The sequence below is a fragment of the Schistocerca gregaria genome, chromosome X (genome assembly GCF_023897955.1).
Source record: "Schistocerca gregaria isolate iqSchGreg1 chromosome X, iqSchGreg1.2, whole genome shotgun sequence".
NCBI lineage: Eukaryota > Metazoa > Arthropoda > Insecta > Orthoptera > Acrididae > Schistocerca > Schistocerca gregaria.
The window spans coordinates 620,022,973-620,035,566 of NC_064931.1; the positions used below are offsets into that span (position 1 = coordinate 620,022,973).

A 12,594-nucleotide genomic window follows, 5' to 3' on the forward strand; every position below is an offset into this window, starting at 1 on the left:
AAACAGTTCTTTTAGTGGTACCCACACAAACATCTCCACGGCTGCATGGGATTCTATACACTCCCAGCTTTTTCCAATGGTTTGCGAGTGTCCTTGGCAGGCTTAAGGTATTCCTGTATCTTCCTGGTGGGCTTGTAAATTATGGTAATATTCCGCTTCATCAAGATTCTCCCTATTCTTTTCGTTACATTTTTAACAAACGGCAGGGAAACCTTAGAGTTTGCAGTAGCCTGTACGTCACTATGATTTCCGTGTGGCTGTCACAATGTATGTTTTATTTCGGCAGACGAATATCCGTTCTTCCTTAGTGCATTTTGGAGATGTTCCATCTCAGCATGGAGCAACTCATGTTTGCAAATATTTCTAGCTCTGTCCGCTAACATCTTGATGATAACACCCCCCCTTCTGTTGTGGGTGGTGGTTCAAATCCCAGTGCAAATAACGGTCCGTGTGTGTGGGTTTGTGGTATACTGAGTGCCCCAACCACCATTTTCATTTCTAAAAACAAGCACATTGAGGAAATGAAATTTGCCGTCTACCTCTTCCTCCATTGTGTACTGAATTCTTGAGTTTTACTATTGAGATGTTCGTGGAACTGGCTTAGTTCCTCCCTGCCATGTCTCCACAGCACAAACGTGTCATCCACATATCGGAACCATACATTTGGTTTTTTGTTGGCAGTACCTAAGGCCTGTTCTTTGAATTTCTCCATAAAAGAGTTTGCAATTACAGGACTTAGGGGGCTTCCCATAGTCATGCCATCCATTTGTTCATAAAACTGTTCATTTCACTTGAAGTATGTGGTCATCAAGCAACACTTAAACAGTTCTGAAATATAGGCAGGAAAAATTTGATCCAGCTGTTCCAATACATCATTAAGTGGAACCATGGTAAACAGTGATACCACATCGAAGCTGACCAATATGTCCTCTGGCTGGACCACTATGCCATTCAATCTGCTGATGAAATGTGTCTAATTCTTTATATAAGAGCCTGAATGGCCCACATGTGGTTTTAACAGTGAAGTTAAAAATTTGGCTAACGAGTAGGTGGGCGAACTAATGGCACTTAGTATCGGTCTTAACGGCACATTTTCTTTATGAATTTTGGATAATCCATAAAGCCTTGGTGGTAGCGCAACCAAATTGCAGAGACCTTTCTGTACATTCTCTTCAATGGAGGACTTTTTTATTAACCACGACACAGTTCTAGGAACGTTGTTAGTGGGGTCCTTATTCAACTTCCTATATGCTTACGGATCCAGTAGATCAGTAATTTTACTCTGATAGTCGGCCACATCCATAACCACCATTGTGCTTCCTTTGTCAGTTGGGAGAATCAAAATACTATCGTCGTCATTCAGGACTTTTAAAGCTCTTCTCTCACCCACAGTTATATTACTCTTCGGTGGTTTTGCATGGCTAATGTTCTCACTGTTTCTATACAGATTTCTTCAGCTGTTACAGAATCCACACTGTGAATTCGCTATCTGACGATGAGACATCTGTGCTTGCCAAGGGAGGAAATTTTGCTGTTGGTCCACGTTTTGGGCCCACGGAAGAAATTATAGCCAGTGTAGAAGCAGGAATTCGCAGTGTGGGTTCTGTAACAAACCCACGCACACGGACTGTTATTTGAACCGGTATTCGAACCACCACCCACAACAGCAGGGGGGTTGTTATCAAGACGTTGGCGGGCAGAGCTAGAAATATTTGTGAACCTCAGTTGCTCGACACTGAGATGAAACACCTCCACAATGCACTAATGAAGAACAGACATTCGTCTGCCGAAATAAAATGTGCATTGCCACAGCCACGCAGAAATCATAGTGACGTACAGGCTACTGCAAAATCTAAGGTTTTCCTGCTGTTCGTTAAAAATGTAGCGGAAAGAATAGGGAGGATCTTGATGAAACAGAATATTACCATAATTTACAAGCCCACCAGGAAGATACAGGAATACCTTAAGCCTGCCAAGGTGGCTCGCAAACCATTGGAAAAAGCTGGGAGTGTATAGGATCCCATGCAGCTGTGGAGATGTTTATGTGGGTACCACTAAAATAACTGTTTCAAAACGTTTGGAAGAGCCAAGGGCAATTGTAGAAGAGGAGAAATGGAATAATCAGCTGTTGCGGAGCATGCTTTCCAGCCAGGTAACCATCACATTCATTTCGAGGAGACTCAAGTACTAGCGGGCACAAGCGAATATTACGAAAGGCTCTACAGGGAAGTAACCGAAATCGCCAAACGCCCTAATAATTTCAACCGAAATGAGGAGGGCATGAAATTAAGCGGTATATGGATGCCGGTGTTGAAGAAGATGTGTACCACCCGTCCACTACTGGGTGATGGTAACGGCGATCGATGGCAGTGGAAAGCAGCCAATTGCACTACGTTTTCAAAACAAGTGACGTCATGCCTCGTCGTGGGAGCTCGTGGACACGGAATTTAATGGCAGTCTGTAGTGAGCCAGTGGGTGTGTTGGACCTTCCATCGAGCTACAGACCCCCTTGAAGATGTCCTCCGCAGACGGGGACAAAACGTTGGGAATTGACACAGAGTTCATCAGCCGACCACGGTTTAACAGCCCAGATAATTATAATGGACCCTCTCAGTAGTGCCATGTGGCTGTCCAGAGAGCAGTCTTCTTGCAAGCATACATTCTAGTCACCACCACTGCCAGCAGTCATGAACATTGATAGCATTCCTGCCAAGTCTTTCTGCATTACTACAGAAGAAAAAAATCTAGCCTCTCATAGGTCTATTATGTGACCTCGTTCAGACTCAGTGAGGTGTTGATAATGGTGTCTTTGTCACCTTAAAGGCATTCTTGACTAATATCAACTCATCACATCCAATCTCAAAGATAACTAACACCCATAACCATTACAGTGTGTATTTAAAGAAAACCTGATTACATCCTCTTAGTGTTGCTACTAGTGCCACCTTATGTCACTGGTGTGAAATTGGAGTAGATATCATCTCTCAGATGCAGAAACCAGAAACAGGCCTACAAACTTCTGTTTACATCAAATAACTCCTCCTTGGTGTTGCGATTGTTTGTTCCCCCTCCCCCCATCAGTGTATGTGGGTTTTAAGTCACTAAGTAAAGCAGCCATCGATCTGAAGATTGTTTTGAATACCACATTGCTGTACTACGCATGGTCCTGTTGAGGGTGGTATGCCATTACCTACCTCAGGAACCTTTGTACTGACATACCAGCTACTTATAGATGGATCTGTCTCACCCCATGGCTGAGTGGTCAGTACGTCTGACTGCCATGCAGTGGGTCTGGGTTCGATTCTCAGCTGGGTTGCAGATTTTCTCCACTCGGGGTCTATGTATTGTGTCCATCATCATCATCATCATCATCATCATCGACACACAAGTGATCCATTGTGGTGTCAACTGAAAAGACTCGCAACTTGACGGCCGAACTTCACTAGTTGGGGACACCGGGACATCAATGCGATGCAGTCATTTCATTTCATGTCAGAAGGGATCTACAATTTAACGTGGATTCCAAACCATTGTGCAGCTAGGCATTTTTCACATCAACTAACACTGCCAGAAGTGAAAGACATGATAAGTGAGAGATAAAAATCCTAATATTGACTGGAGATCGAACTCAAGACCTTCAGATTTATAGTCTGACACTTTGCCACTGAGCCTACCAAACTGTTATTGTTTGATAAGAGAGCAACTGTAAAATAACTGCAGACCAACACACTAAGCTGATGATGAGCTGAGTTTGATGTGTATTTAGAGAGTGAGTGTTTGAACTTATCTCATGATTTCTGTCAGTTGTAGAGTAGATGTCTCATCAATTTTTACTAAAATGAATAGTGAGTGACATGTGTTAGGTACATTCTCTATTTCACACTATACTAAATCTTCTTTCCCTTTGTATTTTAACTTAAGTGTTGAATTTTTCATTTTTTTAGGTGTGTGTGTGTGTGTGTGTGTGTGTGTGTGTGTGTGTGTGTGTGTGTGTGAGAGAGAGAGAGAGAGAGAGAGAGAGAGCGAGTGCTAGATATCATGAATGTGGATGTGATTTTTCTGTCATGTGCATATGCGGACATGCTTACATGGGCAAGTGCATTCATGCATATGTCTATAAATGAATGATGTGATTCTTCTTAGATGTTTTAATGTAACATTGCCAACCTTTTCAACCATATTCATGTTAAAGTATTTTATCTTGGCCACTGGACCACAAGTCTGTTATGAACCTGATCACCCTACATATATATCATTGTCATCATCATTAGTTAGCTTATAGACTGTTTTTATTACCCATTACTTTTATTCATGCTATATTCACTTCCTTTTTGAATAAATATTTATCTACATTGTTGTTTCTTATATGCAATGATTTTTTTATCAGTTCATTATGTGAATCTTGTCTGGAGGGTTAAAATCATGATTATTGATATAGATACTCTACAGGAGACTCCGTAACTTGAGTTCTGAAACTACTAGAGCACTATTAATTTCTAAAACCAAATTTTAATAGTTGGGGTGTCAGTGCGCCATAATTAAAATATATTGTTGTACAATACATGGTGCAGGAGATATGGTGTTATAAGCACTGAGATGCATCAAAAACTGCCCCATCATACATGATGTTTTAATTTATTACTTCTTTACTACCAACTCTGTTGGTAACAGACAGTATCCACACATATCACTTGATGTACTTGCGAAATTGTATCATTGTAGGCCACACAGTTCAGGAAATATGACATCATTAACATTGAGCCACATGAATACGAATCTGCAAGACAAAATTTGCTAGAGGTACAAAAGAAATGTGTCTACAAATATGTGTGAAAGTTATTAAATATATTTGACATGCATATGTGGACAAAACCATCGATAAAGAGCTCCTTGTAAACTCCTGGATCAATTTCAACCAAACTTGGTACACATATTACTTACTATCTGGAAAGAAATATTGTGGGGGTAAGAACCGGCAACCTCCTATTGGGGCACATGTGATAATGCAGAGAGAGGTGAGGGGAGGAGAAGATGGACATACAGAGAGAGAGAGAGAGAGAGAGAGAGAGAGAGAGAGAGAGAGAGAGAGATGAGTGAGTGAGTGAGTGAGAGTGAGAGGGGGGGGGGGGGTGATGGATGGAAAAAGTGAAGAGGAGAGCTGTACAGAGAGAGAAGGGAGGAGGAGATAGATAGCAAAAGGGGGGAAGGGGGGGAGAGAACAAGATGGACGGAGAGAGTGGGAGGAGATGGACAAAGAGAAAGAGAAGGGGATAGACTTGGGGGGGGGGGGGGGGGGAGGCTCCAGAGGAGATGGGCAAATAAAAGATATAAAGGAGGAGCAGATGGACAGATAGAGTGGAGAGGAGCAGAGGACAGGAGATGATGGACTAATAGAAGACTGGAATAAATACATACCCGGTCAATGCCGGGTACTCAGCTAGTATGTCTTAAATTGTACCAAGGACATGCCCCTTTTGTTAGGTTATCATTTTGTGTATTGTGTATGTGGGTACTATGTTTCTTTTACATTCAAGACATTGTTTTATTTTCAGGAGAAAAATGTGATGCTGCAGAGCTGGGGCGCTTGTTGCAGCTTATTTTGGGATGTGCAGTTAACTGCAACCAGAAGCAAGGTATTGTTGGATGCTTGTCTGCATAGGCATGTTATTATATGCAGATGGTGTTTGTAGTTTCATATTGTGTCTGCTCTTGATTCATAGTCCATAGTGATACTTAAGTCAACAGAAGATGTTTCAATTGTGAATACTGGATTTTTGGCATATAACTAATACTTGTGATGCAGTGTTATATAAGTCACTGAAAGAAAACAAAACATTATACTAAAACCAGGAATGTTAAATGTCAGAGTGAAATTAATGCTCAAAACAACAACAATCTGAATCCCACAGTGTAGGAATTTACTTCATTTTATGTGGATTACTAATAACCAAGGAAAAGGTGGCACATTAGTAGGAATCATCTGGACATTTGCATGTAATCATTTGGGAAAACTTTGGAAAACTCAAATATTGATGCCAGGATCATGTAAACATACGTGAATCCTCTTTATATGAACAGTTTTTGTATTTTGAGATATATTTTAGCTTCTTACAATTACAAGGAGCATTTAGTAAGTAATACAACACTTTTTTTTCCTCAGCCGATTCTGGTTGAAAAATGCAGAGTTTGTTGTGGAATATCATGGAATATTCCCACTTCAGCCCCTGTAGTTTCATGACATTTCAGTTGGTGTTAACACTACACATAGTCTTCAAAATGGTGTCTGTAATAGAGGTGCTTTCCAATCAGAGAGCAGTTATTGAGTTTCTTTTGGCAGAAAACCAGAGCATCGCAGATATTCATAGGCACTTGCAGAATGTCTAAGGAGACCTGGCAGTAAACCAAAGCACACTGAGCCATTGGGCAAGGCGTCTGTCGTCATCGCAACAAGGTTGCGCAAATGTGTTTGATCTTTCGCATATTGTCCGGCACCACATAGATGTGACTCTGGCAGTGCTGGAATGCATGAACACTCTCACTCGAAGTTATCAGCAAATCACAAACACACACCTCGCTGCTCAAAAGGATGTCTGTTGGTAGTGCTGACACACTCATCCACCAGTTGGAGTACTCAAAGATGTGTGCCCACTGGGTTGCTTGCCATCTAATAGAAGTCCATAAAGAGCAACGAAGGACCACCTGTGCAGAATTGCTTGCACATTATGAGGCTTATCATGACAACTTTTTCACAAACATCTTCACAGGTGATGAAACGTGGGTTCATCACTTCAAAACGGCAATCCATGGAGAGATGCCACACCACTTCTTCCCTGAAGAAAAAGTTCGAACCTGCCCCCTCAGCTGTGCAAATCATGGCAATGGTCTTCTGGGACTCTGAAGGGGTTATGCTGTTTGATACCCTCCCTCATGGTGCAACAATCAACTCTGAAGTGTATTGTATTATCCTCAGGAAATTTAAAAAATGACTTCACCTAGTTTGTCACCACAAAAATCCAAACTAACTCCTCCTCCTCCTCCATGACAACACAAGGCTTCACAGAAGTCTGCGCATCCAAGAGGAGCTCACAGAACTTCGTTGGACTGTTCTTTCTCATTCACCCTATAACCCAATTTCACACCTTTTGACTTTCACCTGTTTGACCCAATGAAGGATGCACTCAGCATGTGGGTGATGGGATGGTTATTGATGCAGCAAGACATTTGCTCTGACGTCAACCAGTTGAGTGATACCATGTGGGTATACAAGCCCATCCAGAAAGGTGGCATAAGGCCTTCACAGTTAACTGAGGTTATGCTGAAAAATAGGGTTTTGTAGCCAGAAGAGTGGGGAATAATATGATGTATTGGAATCCTGATTAAACCAACCTGCTTTCAGAATAAATGTGTTGTATACTTATTGAACATCCCTTGTATAATCCTGTGTGATGTGTGTCCTCTGCTATGCTGTTGTGGTATAGCGTGATACTCATTAATTAGACCAATTCCTTTGTTCTGCAGTTATTTAACATTTATTATTTTTGAAAGGTTCTGGAACTTACTTATTTATGCCATGTTCTGATTTGATAGAACGTTTTTCGTGTGTGTATGTAAGAGCACTGTCTGCTGAGGTGGGGAGCACAGGGTTGTCTGTACTATTGTGTGTGCTTGACCTGTGATTACTGTGGATGAGTTAACTCATCATGCTCCACCACTCTCTAGGTGCTGTGGATGTGTTCAAGTACAGCCTCTGGGTTTTCCTTAAGTGCTATTGATGTGTTGATGTATCCAGTTCCACTGGTTATCTCATTGCTTTGGATGAGCTTAAGTGTGAACATACCTGCATGCTCTAGGTGTGTTTACACCCAATGCTGAACTTCTGCACCATTATTCTAGATATTTTCAGAATTCCAGGTGCATAGTTTGAGAGTGCGTCTACATTTTCTGCTATGGTCCCCCTCTGCAGATTTCAACTTTGTGTTGTGTGTTTTTGTCAGTATTAACTTTGCATTCATCTTTTGTGTGAGGGAAATGTCACATCACTGTGGTTACATAGATAAAAAGCTCCTGGTGACTCACTAGCAGTGAAAGCAAGTGTCAATTCTCTGATGTCTATAGCAGTGACGAGTCTTCAACAGAATCTCATAGTAACAGTCCTCAGCAATGTACATCAGCTGGTGCAGCACTCTAGTTGATGCTTCCACAAGAGGTGTAGTCAGCAGATATTCAGAATCCAAAGGATCAGAAAATGATAGCAAAACCCTTTGGAAAAGAGTGTGCCATTACAGCATCCCTTTGATGAGTTGGCTTCAGGGCACAAATACCAACTGGCTAATGACTCAACCATTCTCTCATTTTTTATAATATTCCTGTCAGAAGATCTGTTCTGTTTTATAGCAGACAAAATGAATCGATTTTACAAGTACACCATGGCAAATACTCGTGAATCAGTGCGTTCTCGAGTTTCAAGGTGGACTGATACTGGATTTTAGGAACTTTATTGTTTTGTTGCTATTTGTCTTCTGATGGCTCAACTTAAAAAGCTGAAGATAAGTGGTTATTGGTCTATAGATATACTTTTAACACTCGAGTTTTCAGCAAAATTATGTGCTGAGACCATTTTGTTATACTTTTGAAGACGTTACATTTTAGTGACAATTGTGCTTCTATTGGAGGCAACACTTTGTTTAAAAGTACAAGGTGTACAACTTTGCTTCTGCCGTTTGCTGATAGGTGGTGACAATGGTAAGTAGTGGTCGAAAGAAACAGATCACAGGCATCAGGCAGTTAGTTTGCACCTCGATCAACATAACTTCATTCAAACATTAGTCAATTTGTGTCTGCATCGTAAAGTTATTCTTGATTGAAAATGTCAGTTTACGAGCCTAATTCTCATCATTTGCGGGAGGTGTTACTGTTTTGTTTCAATATGAAGAAAACAGTGGCTTAGTCTCATTGAATACCACCAAGTACATATGGTAAGGATGCTATTAGTGACAGAATGTGTCATGAGTGGTTTCAACATTTCAAGAACAGTGATTTTAACATTGTAGACTGGCATAGTGGTGGAAGAGAGAATGTTTTTGAAGATGCAGAATTGTAGACATTGCTGAGTGAAGACTCATGTCAAACTCAAGAAGAATTGGCATCATTAGTAGGAGTGATGCAGCAAGCCATTTCAAAATGTCTCAAGGCATGATTCAGAAAGAAGGAACTTGGGTCTCATGTGAGCTGAAACCAAGAGATGTTGTTGGTGTTTGTGTGCTTGTGAACAGTTGCTTCAGAGGCATAAATAGAAGGGATTTCTGCCGCGCATTGTGACTGTGGACAAAAAATGGGTTCATTACGATAACCCTAAACACAAAAAATCATGGGGATATCCTGGTCATGCTTCCACGTCGATGGCCAAACCGAATATTCACGGCTCCAAGATCATACTCTGCATTTGGTGGGACCAGCTCGGCGTCATGTACTATGAGGTGTTAAAAAAAAAGCAAAATAATCACAGGTGCTCACTATCGAATGCAATTAATGTGTTTGAACAGACCTTTAAGGGGGGATGTTAATGAAAACCATTATTCTAAAAATGCACTAAATCCACAGTTTTGAAGGTAAGGCAATGAAATTTTATACCACACTTTATATGAAAGTAACACATTTACATATAAAATCATTTGATTATATATTTTCAACTTTTTTAAAAAGAAATTGCAAATTTTATTTTCAAAAAATAATGTATGTTCCTTTTTCTCATAAAGTTTTCAAGAGCTTTCTGCAACAAATTTTCTGTTTCATCTCTATATATGTTGTAAGCTTCTCTCCTGAGGTTTTTGGAATAGGTCAAATAGGAGAATTTTAATAATTTTTAATTATAATTCCACAAGTACAACTTTAATTCCTTCAAAATTCCAAGCACTTTGCCCCATATCTTAGCTGGCAATCAGAATTTCAAAATTTGCTCTTTGGATGTTTATTAGGTTTACAGAAATATGTGTACAAAATTTCATGATTCTAGTATTCATAGAATCTGAGGGAAAGGTACATACCGGTAAAATTTAAAAAACAAACTTTTCAGGAAACACAATTTAAAGTTCAACCTAACTTTTTTCCTTATGTCACTTCTTCATAAGGCACCCGGTTTGTACTCTGGGTCATCTTTCCCTTCAAGGCTTCTCTTCTGGTTTCTTGTTGTCTGTCTTCTTTCCTTTACCAGGTCTCCAACTGACTTTTCTGCTGCAGAGACGCACTGTAAATCAATTTTTCTCAGTATGTCTTGAGTAAAATTTCCTACCTTGAAGCCCATTCTTTCTAATACCTTCATCCTCCCAACATTCCCATCATTAAATACAATAACTGCATCGTAAGTTGCAATTCTGACAAATGTAGCAGATGCAAATAAGTTTTTAGGGCATCATTTCCACATGAGTGAATTTAGAGACTCATTTGGATTTTGGGTTTTGCCATGAACACACTTTTTGAGAAGTGCAGGATTGGCCAGAAACCTGTAAGTGGGCTTGACAAGATCCAAGATGCAATTTGGAAGCCTCTCCTTGTGAATGTAGGGGTTGTTATCTCTCTGATCTTGAAGTGCTGCTGTAATCATCGGTATGGCAGGGAGGCCGTGTCACACTTTTAATTAATTTTTCAGGCACTCTGGACGCGATTTCAACATTGAAACTTTGGGAACTTATTGTCTATGAGTTGTACTAACAAATAAAAAAAATAGATCGAAAATTGACATTTTTGGTCAATTTTATCAATGTCCCCACTTAAAAGACAAACGGCTGCAATACAGCTAGAGGCACAATAAAGTGAGTTTGCAGCACAACAATGCTCGACCCCACGTTGCAAAAGTGGTCAAAACGTACTTGGAAATGTTAAAATGGGAAGTCCTACCCCATCCGTCGTATTCTCCAGACACTGCTTCCTCTGACAACCACATGTTTAGATCAACGGGGCATGGCCTGGCTGACCAACACTTCCGATCTCATGAAGAAGTCACAGATTGGATCAATTCACGGATTGCTTCTAAAGAGGAACAATTTTTTCGACTTGGGATTCGTACACTTCCCGAAAGATGGGAGAAATTAGTGGCCAGCGATGGAAAATACTTTGAATGATATATGTGTAACCAATTTGTTACATTAAAGTCTCAAATGTTGGAGTAAAAATGGTGGAAGCAAAGTTGTACACCTTATAGGAATTTTGTTCATTTTTTTTTTAAGTTCATGTGATGATTTCCGGCACATTTAGTCCACATCAGAAGCTTTACATAGTGAAAGTCTCTTGTTCTTCAAAGGTCGATTATTTTTTAAACAATTTATTCCATCGAAGCAAAGTAGATTGTGAGTAAAGGCATTTGTACTGCGTGGCTGTCAGACTGGGTATATTTTTGAACTCATTGTATATGTCAGTGCAACAACAGAAATTGGGTTCCACAATTTTGAGAAAAGTCCATTTAGATCATATTTGAAACAGAGACTTACTCTGAAGTTGATAGTGGTAATCTATCCCAGACCTATTCATCTGGCTTCACAACCACAGAACAGCCCCATGTGTGACAACAGGCGCAACATGCCATAGCTGCAGAGGTATCTGAAATTAGAAGAAACTGAGTTTAAGTCAACTGACAAAATAGTTACTATCAAGTGATTTTGAGAAATGTGGATGTTTACCACATATAACGAGTTACAAATTGTGAAACAGAGAAGACTGACAGAAATATTGGTGAAAAAATCAATAAACCACAATGTATTGTAGATTACAACTGAAGTACAAGTGCAATTTACCATTGTTAGATGCTACTGAACTCAGTAAGATTAACGTGTTTTTCTGTTTTTGTGTTCTGGATTAATATTTTAAATGATCATGTAGCATCAATGGCCAAGATGCCCCATCCAGGGAAGTTTGGCTGCCGGGTTGCAAGTCTTATCTCAGATGACGCCACATTGGGTGACTTGCATGTCGGCGATGATGAAATGATGATGAGGACAACACAACACACAGTCCGCGAGCGGAGAAAAATCTTCAACGTGGCTGGGAATTGAACCCTGGCCCACTGCATGCTAGGCAAGCACGTACCAGGTGATGCAGTTCTTAAATGGTTATGATCTCCACATGTCGGTTACAGGGCACTCGCGGAGTTTCACTTGTCTTTGCTTAGGGAAGATGTAGAAAAATATGCAACAGAACAGAGAAAAGCTAGCAGTGGAATGTGCTCAAATGACAAGAAACCTCTAAAACTTACAAGGAGGTATTTTATGTATGATATTGTGAGTGAGCATTCAAAGTAAAATTCATTAATATGCTGATGTGTGGCTTCTACAAAACAGAACGTGTGCCAGGAAAACAGATACCAATGCAAAACTTGCAATGTACCTCTAGGTGTTGTACCAGGTTTCAAGACTTACCAGACAAGGAAGCATTATTAATCATTGGAAAGTAAAAATGGTAGTTTCATTGATTTGGCACTTCTGAATAAATTATTCAAGAAAAGAAAAAACCAAGGAATACAAAAATGAAAGAAAGACAATATAAAAAAAGTGATTTTTAATTTTGTGAGTGCCAGTCCAAAGCTGAGTATCACGAAAAATGATA

General features: G+C 40.1%; 1 protein-coding gene across 1 annotated transcript in view; it reads left to right on the forward strand.

Annotated features, from left to right (window-relative positions):
* The window catches only part of LOC126299076 (protein Hook homolog 3-like), a 197,136-nt gene that overhangs the window by 99,320 nt on the left and 85,222 nt on the right, over window positions 1-12,594 (forward strand). Inside the window, exon 5 of the mRNA XM_049990746.1 lies at window positions 5,553-5,633. Within this exon, the coding sequence (XP_049846703.1) occupies window positions 5,553-5,633 (81 nt within the window). The remainder of the gene's footprint in view (window positions 1-5,552; window positions 5,634-12,594) is intronic.